The sequence below is a fragment of the Chiloscyllium plagiosum genome, chromosome 18, assembly GCF_004010195.1.
Source record: "Chiloscyllium plagiosum isolate BGI_BamShark_2017 chromosome 18, ASM401019v2, whole genome shotgun sequence".
NCBI classification, from domain to species: domain Eukaryota; kingdom Metazoa; phylum Chordata; class Chondrichthyes; order Orectolobiformes; family Hemiscylliidae; genus Chiloscyllium; species Chiloscyllium plagiosum.
Genome location: NC_057727.1, coordinates 27,485,079 through 27,504,670, shown reverse-complemented (window position 1 = coordinate 27,504,670; position 19,592 = coordinate 27,485,079). Strand labels below are relative to the sequence as shown.

General features: G+C 36.0%; 1 protein-coding gene across 4 annotated transcripts in view; it reads left to right on the top strand.

Annotated features, from left to right (window-relative positions):
• wnk2 (WNK lysine deficient protein kinase 2) overlaps nucleotides 1-17,715 on the top strand; it is a 173,402-nt gene extending 155,687 nt beyond the window's left edge. For 2 of the 4 annotated variants that reach the window (XM_043708023.1, XM_043708026.1), the window contains 4 exons: nucleotides 512-610; nucleotides 13,640-13,681; nucleotides 13,989-14,263; nucleotides 15,683-17,715. In XM_043708023.1, the coding sequence (XP_043563958.1) occupies nucleotides 512-610; nucleotides 13,640-13,681; nucleotides 13,989-14,263; nucleotides 15,683-16,036 (770 nt within the window). In that variant the 3' untranslated portion in view covers nucleotides 16,037-17,715. The remainder of the gene's footprint in view (nucleotides 1-511; nucleotides 611-13,639; nucleotides 13,682-13,988; nucleotides 14,264-15,682) is intronic. The other 2 variants (XM_043708024.1, XM_043708025.1) reach the window with 2 other exon arrangements.
• Nucleotides 17,716-19,592: the final 1,877 nt, after the last annotated feature.

The following is a 19,592-nucleotide window of genomic DNA, read 5'->3' as shown; positions in this document are numbered from 1 at the left end:
AAAGAAATATATCTGCGCTACATTTGATTCTTTTTTCTAGATCTTGTTTTACTGTTAATTGAACAAAGCAGTCACAGAGCAGTTCTGTATATGCAAACTTGTTAAAATTCTAGTAATTCGTAATGTGTAACAGATTTTCATTTTAACTTTAACTAATTTTATAGGCATTGCTAGATTCCAAAACCTTTAATCATATCTGAGGGAGCTGATTGAAGATTTATTCATTGTGAGGCACTACTTTATAGCAAATCTTGAGTTTTGTTCAGTAGATTTTCAATAATTTTCCTTTGTAAAATCTTGTCAATGTGAAAATTAAACCATTTCAGATTCTTTTACTCCCATTGCACTTATTTGCACATGATTGATCATCTTTGACTAGAATTTTTTCATAGTTGTATAAGTAGTTAGCTGTGGATGCTATATCCATCCAGCTAAATTAATTACTATTTCAAGTCACTGCTGTACAACTTTACGAGTGTCTTGTTTTTGTCCCCTTTATATTCATTCGCAGGCTGGACGGTTTTCCACCAAACGTCTGAGAGAGTGACCTATAAATCTAGTAGCAAACCTCGTACCAGATTCCTCAGTGGACCTGTGTCTTTGTCCATCTGTTTGTATTTGTTCTTTTGTATTTAAACTAATCATCCCATCACCTTTTCTTGCTATCTCAGTCCATTTTATATTTCTGCAGGAAGCCTGCTTTTTAGCCCATTTTTAAAAATTTATTGGTTATCATAATTGTTTTTTTTTCCTCATTTCACATACAAATGCTTTAGTGCACTGCTTTTGGCTCATGACTAAATATTAAAGGCATATGTGGAAGAGCTCATCTTCTGTGTAAATAACATATATAAATTAAGCTATTGCATAATATGTGCTCAAAATTTACTGTGTACCAAAGCTTTTGTATTTTAGTGTAATTTGTTTTTAAGTAATTTATTTTACTTTTCTTGAAATATGGAAAATATACAAGTCTACTCCCCTAGCATCTCATTTCACCAAAAATGGAGAACTCAGAACTCCTGTAGAAGACTGGTCTCTTTCACACATGTTTCGACAATGAAGACTTGCATGTTACAAGCTGGATACTTAGTGTATTTCCTTGATGCAATACTAGGAAGGTCACAGGAGGCTGCAACTCTTTTTTTAAGGACTGTGATGAATATTTTGATATTTTTACACTGTTGTATCTTTGAGATGTCTGCATGCGAAAAATGCTGATACATCAGTGCTCCAGTTAGTGTTCAGTAGAATAGTCTAACGTGGTTTTCAATAAGCTTTCAGCCACTTTCATTTGAATATTTTCTACTCTCATTTACCGCATTTCTAACCATTCCTCCATTTTCCTATTCGTTTATTAACTGTTAAGTAATCGATATTTAGGGTGTTTGATTTGTGTTTTCTGGGTTATAATTTTTTTTTGTGCCCAATACACGTTATAATTTGGAAATCCTGGCTGGAGCACTAGAACTGATCAAACCTGTGTTATGCTGTTGTGTATATTGCCACAGTATGTGTGCTGTAGAATGTTAAACACTACCTTAAAAAAAAATGCTCACTTCACACTCGTGAAACCTACTTTTAGTGTTTAAGGTGTTGTTATTTAGGGCAAAACTTTGTGCTCACAATGATTCTTGAAAGCCAGGGATTTGGAAAAAAATGTTTCATTCAAACATCAAATACGCAAGAATCTAGGTAAATAAATGTTTGCCAAGAGTTGTTATTTTGATCTACAAAGACTGGAGTTTCAAACCTGAGATTTTCAGCACCAATCAAGATCCACTGATTCAGGAGTGAGGATGTAAAGACTGCATGGAATAACATCCTGAAGTTTGACTAGCAGCTGAGCTAGTGCTACAACAGATCATTTTGGTGTTTTTTTTTTGTTAGCTCTTCAGGCTTGGACACTCAGCTAGTATTTCTGTAACCCTGTTGGCTGAACACCAAACAATTTGTTTGAAATTCCAATTGTTAATTGATGAATAAAATTTATACAAATGTCTGATCAGCTCCTGAATTGGCTGACTTAAGAATATTACAAGGAAATAGAGATTTGAAATTCAAAACCTATACAAACAGAATATCTTTTCAAAAGAGCTATGTAGAATAGTATATATCTGTGCAACTTGATTAAAGTGTGAAGTATTAGTGCAAAACGTTTCTCTAGAATCATATATTTTTAACTCTTCAAAGGGCAGGCAGTATGTTTCGTAATATTCCTGCCAGTATTCATTTCAGCATTCAAATTTTTCAATAAATAACTTTTTCCAAATATGTTGATTGGTGGCTTGCTAAATTTATCTAGAATGTAGCAAGATACAAATGGTAACCTATAAGCTTCACTCTGAGCACACAGTTTTATACCCCATATTGTGCACTATAATTTATACAGTTTTTTCAAAATAAAGTGTCTTTCTTTCAACAATTTCTTTCAAACAATGAAAATTTTATCTGTGTACTGTGTTGAACATATAAAGATATATTGTCCTGATCAGGTACTGAAGGCCATTTAAGTATTGTAAAATGACAAATATTTTGTAATGCTTTTATTTTTAAGGAAGAAATATGGATAAAATTTTTAAATCAGTAAGTTTAGAACAAAGGTTAACATTTTTATTAAGCTGTTACTTAGCTTTGAAAGCCTTATTTACTAAAATCATAGTTTTGTTGTTAACTTTTTGACCATGTAAATACTATCTTATGGATCCAGTGTACAAGAAGGTTGTTTCCAAAAGAAATTAATTTTATAGTAATTTCAGTTTGCTATTTGAAATTTACTAATGTTCCATAATATAAATTCACCTCATTAATGTTGCCAACAATTCTGAACTAGTCAAGGTAATTTGCCTGAAAACTGCAACCTGACATGTGCAGAATTGTACTCTAACTCTAGTGTTTAGATGAAAAAAGAGCTTTTAACAAAAATTAATATGCTACAAATTCAACAAATCTGAAACCAAGCCAGAAACATTCTGGTCAGGCAGCATCCCTGGAGAGAAGAAAGCCTTTTTAATATTTCAGGTTTTGCAATGTTATGTTGGGATCCTTTCTGTTACATTGACTCGACCTTCCATCTCCATAGATTCCAACAATGTTGCAGCTTTTATTACAATCTATCCTAATTGCTAATTTCACCTAATTTTCCTAACTAATCTTTTACATTCTTTATCATTTGTTTCTATTTCACATGAAAGTAAATGTAAATACAGTAACTGCAAAATGGATGGCATTCATTTATTAAAAATAAATTATTACAAAGTCTGGCTCATCCTGAAGTCCAGAGAGTGTTGGATACTGAATCCAGCACATCACATCATAAATTATATGTACCAGAGGGCAAGTTAAATCACCCCCTCCAAACCGCCACCACCTGCCCAGCGTGCGCGCGCGCGCACGCACACACACACACACACTGGACTTGGGGTGGCTTTTGAAAAATGATTAATTGGCACAGGTAAGCTTTTTGAATTATATTTTGGCGTCTGGTAATTTCGGTCACAGGAAGGATATTCCTATTTGTGTGAATCTTTTATGAAATTTTCCATTAAGGTTGAATAATTTGAAACAGTTTTCTTTCACACATTAGTTGTATCAGAAGCTTTGCTGTGTTTCTCAACAGCAATGAACCATGCACTTTTCCCAGAAGGTTACTTTGAAGCATGTTGATCAGTTGAAGAGCAAGTGCTTCCCTTCATTAGTTCTATCTGCTACTGTTCTGATGTGGTGCTGTGCTTCAGCTATCCATAATTATGCCTATGTTGATGTTTAGCTCCGTAAAACAAAGCAAGAAATTTGCTCAAAATATGCCTTAAGATGATCATGAGCATTCTGCTGAAACATTTCATATCAGAATATAAAGGCATGTTGTGCAGTTATATCTCCTGGTAGAACCTTACCTCCTGTCTAATTCCTGAAAAACTCAAAAGAACACTGGAATAAAATTATGATGGACTTGAACATTAGTCACTCTGGAGCATGGACTGACATGATCTCTTGGGATATCATTAGGTCAGTGCATTAGAGGTCACACAAGCTTATATGTATAAATATGCAGTTTGTGCACTTTCATTAATCATCAAATTTACTCGATTCCCATGTTAATATTTGCACCTAAAGTGGCAGCATCAAATTTACCTGATAAAGCAGAATAGCTGATTTTATTGCAGAAATTTTATTGTCTTCAGATACATTAGTTCAACTTTGTAGCATGAATTTCTCCCATTGAAAAACATGTAGCAGAAGTAGATCATGACTATGGGATGTCAGCCATAAGTGGAAGATGTAACATCTGTTTATAGCCATTGTGGAGTATATGTCACTGCAGGTTAATTACCTGGACTATAATTAGAGCAGCATGTTGAGATGTAATAGTGACAGAGATTTGGCATTAACTACTACCTGTCTGAGGGACATCTTCAACTTCAGAGTAAGTTCTGAACAGCAGTCTTGAGCAAAAGTGAACTTATTAAGTTTCTATACAATAGGTGCCATCTCACTTTGATCAGGTTACAATCCACAACTATATCACTGAAGTTATGTTTCCTTTTCTGTCGCAAAGCAATGTGCTTCAAAATCAGTAATGGTATGTGAAACTGGAGAAAAAAAAATCCCAATTTTGAGTTGTCACTTCCCTTGAATAAAAGGCACCCTTGATTCTACCTACATTGTTATTTGGGTATGCGTAGCCTGTGCCCTTGTTTTAAACAAATAGTTGTCCATTCAGTATTCAGATAATGTATGATGGCCACACATTAGATTTATTTTCCCTGAGCCTATGCATGACATTAATGGCATTACCAGAAAATCATGAATTCCATGTGTATGGAAAGTGAGACAGAATGCAAATCTAGTTTCTAAGAGAAAGATTATTCAAATGTAACTGAGACTTCTGTGAAAGCCACAAATCTTTTCTCTGTCCTTCTTTCTCTCCTCCGTGCAACTCATCCAAAAATTACCACTTGATGCCGCCTTGGGAGAAAAAAATAGATAGTGGAGATTTTTGAAGGTTTTCTTAGGATTGCTTGCTGTCTGCATAAAAGTCAAACCTTACTCTGGGAATCTGTATGCTTTGGGTTGTTACTTTGTCACTAACCCAGAGAAAAAGGATAAACATCATTTGCGAGCTCAAAGTGAATCTGCATATGTAGAAACTATTGCAGAACTGAGTGTTCTCGGAGTGTTCCTTATAACTGTCTTTAACAATATTTCTTGCAACATCTAAATGTGCCACCTTTCTTGGATCACGAATTGTGATGCTATGACATTCTCAGCAGGAATATTTCTGCAAAAGCATCTGCTCCTCCTCTCTCTGCCAGATGTTTCAATTGCATTTGTCACTAACGCTTTCACCTGCAGCGATTGTCCACGATTGTTTCAGAATGCTACCATCTGAATGGTTGAATCTTTAATCCAGATTTGCTGGAATTGCCTCATGCAGTGAGGCAAGTAAATACTGGCCTTTTGATCCTTGTGAATAATTTTGTATTTAATCAGTAGGTCCCTGAACTTGAAACTGAAAAAATGACTTAGAAGTTCATAGCCATGTTGTACTTTGACATAATAGCCAGCTTTTCTTCACCAGCCATCTTTTCTCTTTTCACCTGTGTTAAATGACATTCTGAAATTCCTCTTTTAAACTTACGCAGATTTTGCAAAATTTCTCTGGATATAGTGAATGAAAATTTTCATGTAATGAAGAAAAACTAAAATCCTCATCATATTGACTTTCTTTGCAAGCTTCCTGTAAGAAGAAAAGGTGTTGAGTTAGCATAGAGACATTTTTGAATGAAGTTACTGTACATTGTGTTTGGCAGAATAAAGTTAGGGCTTTGAATCTGGTTAAATAAAATGTGATTGTTGCAGTGAATAGGATACAGACTACAACATTTAATGCCCTCATTGGTTCCCACTCAAATTGATCATCTCCAAAGAAGCTGTGTTAATTCTATGACATGTAATCCTGCAGGTAGAAATGAATGTTGCAATATAATAGATGTCATGGTGGCTCAGTGGTTAGCACTCTGCCTCACAGCGTCACAAACTCAGGTTCAATTCCTGCCTCAGGCAACTGTCTGTGTGGAGTTTGCACGATCTCCCCATGTCTGCGTGGGTTTCCTACGGGTACTCCGGTTTCCTCCCACAGTCCAAAGATTAGGTTAGGTGAATTGCCCATTCTAAATTGCCCGTAGTGTTAGGTGCGTTAGTCAGGAGTAAATGTAAGGGAATGGGCCTGGGTAGGTTGCTCTTTGGAGGGCCGGTGTGGACTTGTTGGGTTGAAGGGCCTGTTTCCACACTAGAGAATCTAATGTAAAAAGAATCTAAAATTTACTGAAAGAACTAGCTGAAAATCGTAGTAGTGAAAGTCACTCAACACTACACAAAGATACCTAAAACAACTATGTACTTTACAATTTACCAAAATAAATTTTACTAGGAATGAATATCTTGCTTGTTGAAGCTAGAAGAAGCAAGACATTTATTTTACATCAGTTCTATATAAGTATTAAATATCTTGAAGTTTTCCTTGTTAATTTCTGGACCAATCATTTGGAGATACCTTATATCCCTATTACTCCCCTACCTCCCATGCTTTCCTTCCAGCTAAATTTGAGTTAACAATAGCACTTGTGTGAATGCATCCAGCCATAACCTGCAATATACTTGGATAAATGTTTACCAAGATAGAATAATTCAGAATCTTAGTAAAATCAAAGTCACATACAATATAGCAGTGCGATACTTTTGTAAACATAGTTTTGCATGTTTCTCTGCTAAGCTGTGGGGACAACTTATGTTTAACGTACATGCTGACTGGGCTGTGCTTTAATGTAGGTAATACATAGGTTGCATTTCTGACACAGCTGGTGGCCCTCAACAATCTCAATAATCTGCATGGCCTGCCTTATTGCATTAATTTATAGTAGCATTTGTGCACTTCACTACTAGAAAGTTGCATTATTGCAGTTTTGCATGTTCATTAAAGCAACCACATCTATGTAGCATCTTATGTCATCTATTGTACCTCCCAAAGCACTGCACAACTATTGAATTTTCTTACAAAGTATAGCAATTCTCTGTGGGGGAAAAAGCCACACTGACAAGATCCCAAACACAGGAAATGAATACATGGGCAGATAATCTGTTTTTGATGTTTGAGAAAGGTATATTGGCCAGATCAATAAAAGGACCCTTCACAAGCAGACTAGATCTCATTTTAATGTTTCATCTGAAAATTGGCATCTTTGAGAAGGGGTAGCATTCCCTCCGTTTTTACATTTGAAAGATAAGGATGCTACCAGTTAATTGGGTTATTGTTCATGAGCCATTGCTCCAGTGCCTCTCAATTGCAGTTCTTTCCACACTGGTAGATCATTTAAGTATTTACAACTTATCTGAGATCCAACAACGCATCATGAGTAAACCTGCAATTTCATGAATGCAGTAAAAATATTGGTCTTCATTTAGCATTGTACTGAAATAAATTAAAGATCATGGAGCTTGAAATGGCTTGCTTGTTTTAGAAATTATGCTTTAGAAAATATTGGCTCCCTGATACTTGCACTGAAATCAAACCAAAGGAATATTCTGTCAAATTTTGTTTTATTTTAAATGTGACTTGCAATTTCTAATACTGTTAGTATGGCCCAGTGAAGATTTATAATTATTTTGTAGGTAATTTTTTCTAGTAAGCACAACATGGTTAGACTTTGAAACAGAAATTACACTTTTACAGGTTTATATTTTGTAACTACCTTTGCAGAGTTTTCAAAGGCCTGGAATAGCAGAACTAATAAGGACCATTTTTACTGGACAAAAGATTGACATTTTAAAATATATTTTGGGTAAAAGACCTGTTGTGCAGTTGATCACAGGTACATAAATATTTCAGTCTAGTTTTGTTAACCAAAACAATAACTTGAGAAACTTCTAGCCAAATTGGGGCTGCTGTTCAGAACAATCATCCTTTATGGAAGATGCCAATGAATGTCATGAACTTCTAGCACAGAAACAGGCCTACGGTCAACTAGATTTGTCCTATTGTTTGTGCTCCTATAAGCCTCATCTCAAACACATATTGTTAATGGAAGACTGTTCATCCAAGTTCTGGGAGGAAATTGAAGAGAGAAATTTCATGCCAGCTTGTTAACTTTAAGGTGGTAGAATCTTTATATGTTTAAAAATAGATTCTACCATGTTTAGAAATTGTAACAAGACTTGTCTTGTTGGCATGACTTTTCCATAAGCATTTACTTTTGATCTGTTGCATGCAATTTTAAATAATTGTCTACGTTAGCCATTGGATAATTTCAGGTGTCTGTATCAGAAATTGGACAACTGTGAGGTTGAATTATTCCATCAATTTAGTTCCTCGATACCTAAATTTCAACCTGTTAAATCCCAGGTTGAATTGATCACGTGTTGTTTTCTCTTAACTAGAAGCCATCAAAATAAACAAGAAATCCAATAAGAAATCTGGAAGAAACTTCATTTCCAAAGTTGGGTGAGAATTTGGAAATCGCTACCACAGGGAATGGTTGAAGCTAATAATATAGAAACATTTAAGGGAAAGCATTTGACCAAGGAATTAATTCGATAGTAGATTTCAATAAGTAATCATGAGAGCAGGCTCAATGGAATATAAATACGTGCATGGATCTTTTAAGCAAAATCATGTTTCTGTGCCATAAATCCAATGTAAAAGCCCTTGCAATGTTGGCTTCCATGCTAACATTGTCACAACTGCCTGTGACTACATGCTGGGAGAGGTACTATTACATTTAGGCAAACATCTGATGGTGCAAAATTGTATGGCAATTCTGTAGGTAGATGATTTATCCCTTTTGATTAGTTATGAATCATAAAGCACATGGCAAGCTCATTTACATAAATATATTCTCTTTTTAGCAAGTTCCATTTTGCAGTTTGCAGTACTGTATTCTTGTCCTATAATTATAAATTATACTTAACACTACAGTAACTAATCAATAAATCTACAAAATAGTTTATGGGACTAGCATTTTCTTCTTATTTGTTACCATTTGTTGAAACAAATTAAACTTTCCAGATAAGATGGACGGAATGTATTTGGAAGAACACATCCTTTTTTTGTACTTCTAGATTAGACTTGTACAAGGTCCTTGTTGCCATTTTTTCCAGTATTCAAGATCCAAAATATCCAGCTTGTTCAAAGGTTAACATCAGTCATCTTTTTCACCTGTTCCTTTGCTTGACTCCATTTAACTCCTGCCTACTCATGACCTCATTCCAGACCTCTCAATTTGCTACTTTAACACGTTGAAATAAAAATCAGTTTTTCTTTAGATCTCTCCAGGCTTTGTCTTATCTACTTCTGCAATTTCTCCAGCCTTGCATGTTATTCCACCCTTGCAGTCTGTACACCCTGTTCACCATGCTGCTGGAACAAATTCTTCAACTATTTTTGCCTTCTTTTCTGTACATCTTTCCACAAATCAATAGAGGTTTATTTTTTTAAAAGAAAAATCTATTTAACCAGTCATGCTCGTGGTATAAAAATATATGAATGCAAAGCTTGTTATTACCACTTAATCAATAGATTTCTGCCAAAATCAGATGAGAGCTGAGAATTTTCAAAAGTTATCTCGTCATAATGTCGTAATTGGTAGCACAGCTAAACCAGTAGTTCTTTCAGCTGTATATCATTCATTTATGGGTCACCACCACTTGCATCGGTTTTGTCTAAAAGTCATTTATAAAACTAATTGTGGCAAACTTTACATCTGTGACAGCATGTGACTTTTGAATTGTGACCCGTGCTGCGAGATATCAAGTGTCTATCTTTTACGCGGAATATCAAATAAAAGACTTTCATTCAATTATATTAATTAACTAAAACAGGATAGCTTTATTACTTATGCATGTAACTTATATTCTCTCAATACATATAGAGTCACAGGTAGAAAGGATAGTGAAGATGATGTTTTGTTGGAGTGACCACACAATAAATGCTTACCTTTATGGTCAGTGCATTGCATTTAGGAGTTGGGAGGTCATGTTGTGGCTGTACAGAACATTAGTTAAGCCACTTTTGGAATACTGCATTCAATTCTGCTGTAGGTAGGGTGTCATGAAACCTGATAGGGTTTAAACAAGATTTGCAAGGTTGTTGCCAGGGTTGGATGGGCTGAGCTACAGGGAGAGGCTGAATAGGCTGGGGGCTATTTTCCCTGGACTGTTGGAAGTTGAGGGGTGACATTAGAGAGGTTTGGAAAATCATGAGGGGCACTGTTAGGGTAAATAGACAAGTCTTTTCTGGGATGGGTAGGGAGTCAGGGGGTCCAAAAATAGATAGCATAGGTTTAAGGTGAGAGAGGAAAGATTAAAAGGAGACTGAAGGGTCAACTTTTTCATGCAGAGAGTGGTGCGTGTATGGAATTAGCTGCCAGAGGAAGTGGTGGAGATTTGTACAATCACAACATTTAGAAGGCATCTGGATGGGTATATTAATAGGAAGGGTTTAAACAGATATGGGCCAAGTGCTGGCAAATGGGACTAGATTAAGTTAGGATGTCTGGTCAGCATGTCTGAGTTGGACCGAAGGGTCTGTTTCCATGGTGTACAGCTCTGACTCTGACTTATTTTATCTCTTCTGTCTGTTCCATTTGGAAAAATTGCTTTATTACAAATACTTTTGAGATACACCAGTGTTTGAACTGAATATTTCTGCAAAAAAAGTAATTGAATTTTTTTTTCTTGCACTCATCAGGACAAATTCAAGAATGCCAATTTATACTGCATGAGAAAAGTGTGCTGGTTGGTTGGCATGTTACCTCTGGGCAAGATATTGCTTTGGATAATGCACTTGAAATTAAAAAGGTGCTGTATCTGCACATCTTCATTTTGGATGCATGGGACAGATCACTGCATATCGGTGTATGCAGCTTCAAAACAGACAATACTTGGATATGCTTTTAGAAACTATGTATGTTCATAGGTATGGGCCTGTCCTCTGCAGTCAAGATGAACATATTAGGGGTTGGATCTTTTTGAAATAAACAAAATAATGGGGCCGACAGTTGCCTTGTGCATTCTCCATTTCAATGCCTTGAATAATAGAAGCAACTTGCGGATGTTACGCACCCTTTTCTCTTTATATAAATTGTTCCCTTTGAATTTGTCATTTTCTTGATTCTGTCCTGATGAGTGCAAGACAAAAACTTCAACTTTTTTTTCCCCATTGTGCACAAGTTCTGTTAGTGGGCGGCACGGTGGCACAGTGGTTAGCACTGCTGCCTCACAGCACCAGAGACCCGGGTTCAATTCCCGCCTCAGGCGACTGACTGTGTGGAGTTTGCACGTTCTCCCCATGTCTGCGTGGGTTTCCTCCGGGTGATCCGGTTTCCTCCCACAGTCCAAAGATGTACAGGTCAGGTGAATTGGTCATGCTAAATTGCCCGTAGTGTTAGGTAAGGGGTAGATGTAGGAGTATGGGTGGGTTGCGCTTCGGTGGGGCGGTGTGGACTTGTTGGGCCGAAGGGCCTGTTTCCACACTGTAATGTAATCTAATACCAAATTACCAATTTAGTTATACTTAATGGTCTTAAATATTTGTTCCTGCTTCTTTATCAATACCACTGATCCATTGTATAAACCTTTCATATTTCTTGTACGGGTATGTTAAATGTATCCACATGATGCATTTCTAATTTCATAATCTATTCATTAATTTGGTCTGGTTCATTCTGGATAATATCAGACTCCTTTTTATTGTGCAGATTGAGGTGTTTAAAGCAAATCCTGTGATACTGTACAAGGTGGTCTCTGCTGTTTGTTTACTAACAGTTCCAACTATACCGAATTGAAAGCAACTGCATGCTTACAACCTTTTTGCACCATGGCCCCCTCTCCTAGCTGGTCTGTCTTCTCTCTGCTCTGCTTATGTAGTCAAATTGGCACCATTACAGGAAATCTTCGACTTTACAAAGCTTGAGATCCAGATGTTCTGTTTCTTCCCACCGTTCCTTCCAAAGAAAAACTAAATGCTCTTTCAAAAAACGATTAAGTTCATTTTAATTTCTCAACATGATAGTTGATTTAAAATTTGATGCCAAGATATTTTTAAGTGCAAACAGGATAGGGCTGTGATGCACTTTATCCATCTATTATTGTCGATCAAGTTTTCACTGACTAAACTCTTTGAGAAAATATGAGCTCTTTATTTAGAAAGATCCACCTGAATTATATTGCCTTGATGGTTTTATGCATTAATTTTGTCAAGAATTTCCAATTTGCTTTTCCAGCCATGCTGTGGATCACGATTCATGGGCAAATTGATCTTAATATTTTCTTGTTATAAGTCAACAGTATTTCTTTGCCACCCTAATATTTTGTTACACAAACCCATGAGATAGAGGAAAAATTAATGCATTCAGAGGGGAATGGGGTAATTAATAATTTTTCCCCCAGTATATATTTGTTTGCATTAATGTTAATTTAAATAAAGGCAGCTCAGTTTGTGTTTCTTGTGGTCCAGTGGTAGTGTCCCTACCTCTGAATCTAAGAGCCAGAGATGAAGTCCCACCTGCTCCAGAACTGAGAGAATGCCTCCAAACAGGTTGATTAGGAAATATCTAAAGTCAGCTTAGTTTGAGGCCTTTGTGGTTTGGTGGTAATGTCCCTATCTCTGGGCCAGAAGGCTTTAGTTCATGTCTTATCTGCTCCAGAACTGTGTAATAACATTTCTGAACAGGTTGGTTAAAATATTAAAAAGGCAGCTTAGGACTTAATTTCAGAAAAGTAGTTGAACTTAAATCTCAACATTTTGAATTTTCTTTCCAGATTCAATTGAAGCTTTAAAATCGTAAACAATATGGTGTGCCCTTTATCCCTTGGTATTTACTGGCCGCAGACCTGCAGAACAATATATCTTTATAGGAATAACAAGTGTAACAGTTTACATTCAGCCAGACCAGGTTATTCTAAAATTTGGAAGCACAAATTAGCCTTTATTTTTGTGGCAGTTGATCTATTCCCTATGCCCTAATTAGCAGTTATTTTTCCAGTCTACTGGAAAATAATTTTGTTTCAGTTCATGAAATGTTGCTGACTCCAATGCTCAAAATTCATATTTCCTGCTGAATACATGTGCACATGAATTTCAGTGCCATTTTAAGATTATAGAATGTCAATTTTTTTGAAAATGTTGTACTTTTTAAGGTGCAACATATAATTTTTATACTCAACATACGTTTGAAAAGATAACAGTGAAATACCTTTTTCCCCTTTGACAATAGACTGCCATGTTTCAAACCTTTTAAACGGTAGGAAGGAAGAGTTGCATCCCATGCATCATGTATGAATTTTTAATACCAAAAAGGGAAAATATATTTAATATAATGTGCCATTTTTTTGTTCTCTCCCCCCCCCCCCCCAGAGGTCACTGATGGGAACTACTCTGGTGTGGCTGCATGTTGGCTTTTATTAGATCTATTCTTTTAAAAAAATGGGCAGCAGGATGAACCTGTTAATATTTTAACATGTGAACCACTGATTATTGATCACATTATTAGTTTTGTATTGCATCAGCAGAGCATTTCCATCAGAGCTACTTAAAATGTTTTCAGGCCTAACTGTCTCTGTCTTGTATCATTTTACATTGTAGGGTCTACTCTGAAACGGCTATGTCTAGGCAAAGATCGCAGTAGTAACTATCCAATTTTCTTTCTTTGTTTTATACTGTAAAATTGCATCAGTTGTATTTTTGGATAGAAATTAACTGCTTCTGTAGTTACCTGTAACATGTATTATCTTTTAGGTGGCACATCATTGGTGAATTGGTTTACTTAGTAGAAATATAAATCCATGTGCCTCTGCTTATGTTTGTTTTGTATTATGGTTTTTATTAGATTTTATTTTATCAGTTATCTTCTCATTTTAGTGGATGAATATTTACAGTTGCACTTTAAAACAAAAAAAAACTAAAATACTGTACAATCAATGCTTTCTTTTAGGGTCTTCAAGTAGCAGCAGTACAAGTCAGTCAGTGCAGCAGATTTTACAACAGCAACAACACCAGCCCCAACGTCATCAGCCACCTCAACAACAAAACCAAACCAATAACAGTAACAACAAGAAGGGAACTTTTACAGATGACCTGCACAAGCTTGTAGATGATTGGACAAAGGAAACAGTTGGAGCTGCACAGTTCAAACCTTCTTTAAACCAATTAAAGCAGCACCAGCAAAGATTCGATAAGGAGCCTAGGCAAAAATCATCCCAGCATGATGTAAGTGATAAGAACTTGTGCATTGAATTAACGATGTGTGGTGACATTGAATATTTTAACACTTTTTAGCTGAAGTTCGGACAGGAGTCACCCAAAAGGCAGGAATTTCATTTATATGTAACCCACTTAATGATACTACACAGTACAGTTTTAAGGCATTAGTTCTGGGAAGCCATAGGCATGTTTGCAACTCCATTGTGAGTTTCAGCTTACTTTTTCAGTTACATTTCTCCTTTGGTACCACATGTACTTCAATTGCACAGATAGCGAGTTTGGCATCCTGCATGGTATGCAACACCTGCTGTTTATAGATTCTTGCCTTATTTGCTGAATTAATAAAACAGTTATCATTGTACAATATAAGAGCAATTGCCTTACTAATTAAGACGAGTGTTTGAATGCTATACTGTTTAAATGTGGACTTGAAGCTATATTCTAGCATCAGGTCAGCTCTTTATGGCCTACCCCCTCACTGTCCCACTGCTGACAAATCCAGGCTCACCATGTGGAACACCACATGTAAGAAACACCAACGGTGACAATAGCATTGAATGTAGTCTGTGTGGCAAACTTAATTGTCAGTCACAAAGTGTAGATCAGTAGCACCACAACTGGCCAAGTCTTGAAAGGCACATGTCCCAGTTCAGTTTCGGCAGAAGCTGAGGCAATCAGCATGACCGAAAAGCCTCCTTGGGCCAGTTGACTTCAATCTACCTGTTGCAAATGCATCTGTCCTCCTGATTCCCCAAAATGTCTGCTACCTACAAGGTTTAATAGTCTCCACCTGACTGAAGCTTAACACTATCCATGACAAAGCATCTTGATTGAATGGGACTCCAACCACCTATGTAAACATTCACTCCTTTTACCACAAGTGCACAGTGACAGCAGTGTATACTATGTAAAAGTTGCACTGCAGCAACTCAATCATGTTGCAAATTCATGACTGTTATCTCCTAGAAGGGCAAGGACAGCAGATGCATGGTTTCTCCACCACGTGCATGTTCCTCTTGAAGCCACACAGCATCCTGATTTGGAACTATATTGCTATTCCTTTACTGTCACTGGCTCGAGATCCTAGAACTGTTTTTCTGCCAGCAGTGTAGGAGTACCTGCACCAGCCATATTAAAGCAATACATGTGGTGGTTGAAAGGCAATTAGGCATCAGCAACAGATGTAGTCTTGTCATCAATGTCGACATCCTGTCAATGAAGGAAAAAACATCATTAGGATATAATGAAAACCTTATTACTTTCGTTTGGTGTCATAAATTTCAGGAATGTTTTCTATTATATGGTTATAGAAGAATATTTAATACTTTATTGAAACCAATCCATTTTAGGAAGCTGTTCCATTCTTTATTTATACCATTGTGCTCGTTTACCAGTCAGATTTATAAAATATTCTCTTCCTTTTAGGGAACAGCTGCCCCAGGGATGACAAGAAAGTTCTCTGTTCCAGTGACATGTCCTACATCAACAGCTTTAACACCAGGAAAATCAACAGTACCAGCAGGATTGCCAGCTACTTCTATCCCTGGTACAGTACCTACTTACATGCTGCCTCTGTGCCAGTATGGTGGCATGATCCCAGCACCGCTTTATGGTGTGCAATGGCCAGGTGTCTCAGGTCCAACTTCACAGCCTGGGGTATTCAGTGCTCAAGGAATATCCTCATTTCCATCTCTTAGCAAAGGAGGCATACAGATGTTTCCGGTACCAATCCAAAAACCTATTATAAACCCATCTGGGTCCAACGTGAGGACTACCTAGCTTTGTTGTGAAGAATTTGAAACAAGAAGGACATGGGGTGGAGGGAGGGAACATTTTTGAGAACAGTTTAATTTAACTGCTTTCTTTATAAAGATAAAATTAAATATACTTGATTGTAGCTGAATACTATTGGCAGCCAGGGTGGGCTTGCTAATGCACATAGCCATACATTGCAATGAGCAATCACTGTGAATTATTTTCACAAAGCATTGCTGAAAGCTAGATAGTTCTTGGGCGATAGATGCATTTGTCTTGCAATTTGGACACTTTATATTTTGCTTTGTACATTTAACACTAGTAACCTTAAACTGAGTTTAATTAACTTGAATGGATATTGAGATAAATTTAATAACCCTGCAGGAGTACAGTGCCTTGAATTATGCTTTTCAGTTTCCTCTGGAAAGAAATATTTAAAAGGTTTTTTAAGTTTCTGCTGTGGTCTGTTGGACATGTTTTAGTTTAGTTATGAAAAGCCTGAAGGTTTACAAGATGTCTGTTACTGGTAACTTAGCTACATGCACATGAACAATGAATATTTATATCTGTTGCTTTATTGTCATTGTCACATGAAAGTAACTATATTAATGCTGCTAGAATTGTCTCCTTTTTTTCAGGGACTTAAATTCACATACAAAACAAATTAGCTGCTGCTCAATCCACTTGCTTCTGTAGGGATAACTTGAGTAATTCTGATTCTAAATTCATTAAGGAGAAAAATAAAAGTGTGACCTTTATCTGCTATGTTTAAATATCTGCACATAAGTTCACTCAAGTTGTGGTATTGTTTTAGAGAAGCATTGAACTTTGTTTAAATTGCTGATATACCAACAGTATTAACACTACACAGCAAACTGTCATGTCTTTTATGTTATCTTGTGCTTTTCAATGATATGAACACTTTATTTATGTATGCTTAACCATGAATGGATTTGGCTGAAATGAATATTTATCAGAAGGTCTGTTTATAGCTGGGAAAGCACTGGATGATTTTTGTTTGTTTAGTTAAACTGTAATTTATTCAGCATATAGGTTGCTTTATTTTTGAACACAATCTGTCTTGATGGCTAGGGGGATCAAATCTTAACTTTTGTATTGTTAAGCCTCATGCAGAACTTGAATTGATAGAACACCAAGTGGAACGCTTTGGGGACAGAAAGGCAGACGAGAGGTAAGCAAGGTAGATGTGACACTTTACAAAGTCAGTTCCAAAAGTACACTGCTCTGATTTCTTTCCTGCAATATTTTATACGACATGCTGAAAGGCAGAGATGTCTTGTACTGCCAAGCTGTGAAGAATTGTATTGCTACTGTACTTCTAATTGTTAATGTCTAAATTATTTTGTTTATACCCTTTAATATTCATCAATTCAGTTAGAATTGGAATTTTATAGAACATTGTGCAGAATCTTCTGCCTTGGCAAAACACTTCCTGTAGTAAGAGATTTCTGTTCTCTGTTATTTGTATCTTGCATTTATTTTGTTTATATTTATGTCTGTATGCTTCATGAGCAAAAATGGAAAATCTAACCTAAAATCAGACATCTAATGCTTGCACTAAGAACAATTGGATTGCTTTGCCTGTTAAATAGTTGACTTTTGTTTTACTGACATGGTCAGTGGCATTCAAATCACAGATTGTAACTGTTTAAAGATATAAATAAAACATATTTTGTGCTTGACTTTGTACACTCAGTTTTAACTTTTTGGACATCACTGTATGTTATCCAATTTGAATTTTCTGTTGGTAACCAAAGCAAAAACCCCATTTTGTTTTTGTTGTATGGCGTGTGATGGCAAATCAGACTTCATTTTCTATCGCTAGTTTACTGAAGGTAATAAAAGTAAACCATGTAGTGTGGGGTTGGAATCACATTTAAGCTGGGCTGAGTAGTGGTTCCCTTTCTTGAACAACAAGTGAATCAGTTGAATATGTACAATGCAGCAGTTTGCATGATCAGTATTCTGGTTCCAATGCACAAATTTAGTGAATCTCTTTCACAACTTGTATTGGTGGGATTTGAACTTGTGATCACTAGATTTTCTACACCAGTATCATAATCATTGCAATACTGTATATATACTTAGCATAATACACATTTTAATATGACTTGAAGATAATGCGTATGAAAGTTGGCTGAGGTTGTGAAATTTATGGATAAGTTTTTTATCTTCATAGCATTTTATGGTCTTGGATGTGCAATGTACTTCATACTATGAGTTAATCAACTTTTATATGTGGTAAACAGGTTAGGTAATTTGTGCACCCAAGATCCCACAATAAATGAGTAAGTTTTGGTCTGCATTTGATGGTGTTGCTGATGAAGAAATATTGGCCAGGGCATCTGAAAATCTTGCTGCCCTTAGTGTCCTTTTAAATCCACCTAACAAGCTTATAGAGCCAAGGTGTAATGTCTGCTCCAAGGGATGGCATCTCCAACAATCTAGCATTTCTTGAGCATTATATTGAATTGTCTGCTTAATAAATGAGGTGCTGGTAAGTGTTTGAATTTCCAAATTTCATCCATAGTGGTGAGAGTGTGACTAATTAGCGAAAACGATTATTTTGGCCTCATCAAAGAAAGAAGTGTATAAAATCTTTCCAGGCTGATCTCAATGTCTGTATTTGTACTTGCAAGTCAATTCCATTGGAAGTTATTTAATACATGCAAATCTGCAAACAACTACGGATGCACCAAAAAAGTACATCTATCTAAAAGATAAGCTATAGACCAGATGTCAAAAGTAGCTAAAAATACTCTTAATTGAAGACTGGTGTTGATACTCTAGTTGATGGGTAGCATTAACTATTTACATGTTTATTATCTCCAAAGTGGGAAGAATTTCTTACATCTTTCTTGCTGCATTTGGAGTCAGAAGAATTGTATACAAGGTGTAGACTCTCCTGTTCTGGCAAATAATGGGATCTATGGAGGTGAACATTTGTATTATTTTAATTACATACTCCATTAAAAGATTGCAGATTTATTGTTTATTTTCAGGACATGCAAATTTTGGACATCGGAAGAGGAAGTGACGGTCATAAGATTCATAAAGTATGCCACATAATTAAATCAGAGTTGCACAATCAAATAGTGTGGCAATCTTTGTTGTCTTTATTTCTTTATAAATTAAACTTGTACATGTTTACTTGGAATTTTTCAGATGGCTTAGTTGCTGTAAAACAGATTGCTAGTTCAGTTGGCATTCAGTGAGTTTACTAAAGATGTGTTCGGGTCTACTGTTAATGAATATATGAGAGCAGTTTATATGGAAATAGTTTTTAACAATTTGTAGTAAGTGTGCTAAATGTACGTATATATTAAATGATGTTTTAATTTCTTTTTATGTTCTAGCATTTAAATGAATTTGTGCTTACTTCATCAAAACCTTTTCTAATCTTAGTTATTTTACCTCTCAAACAAAAAAGAAAGCCCAAATGGTTAATCTTTCCTGGTTAGTATACCCCCTCAGTTTTGGTTTTAATCTGTTCTTTACAGCAAAATCTGTGTTTCTACATCTAGGAATTAAATGAATTTGTTTATCAACATGGTATTTA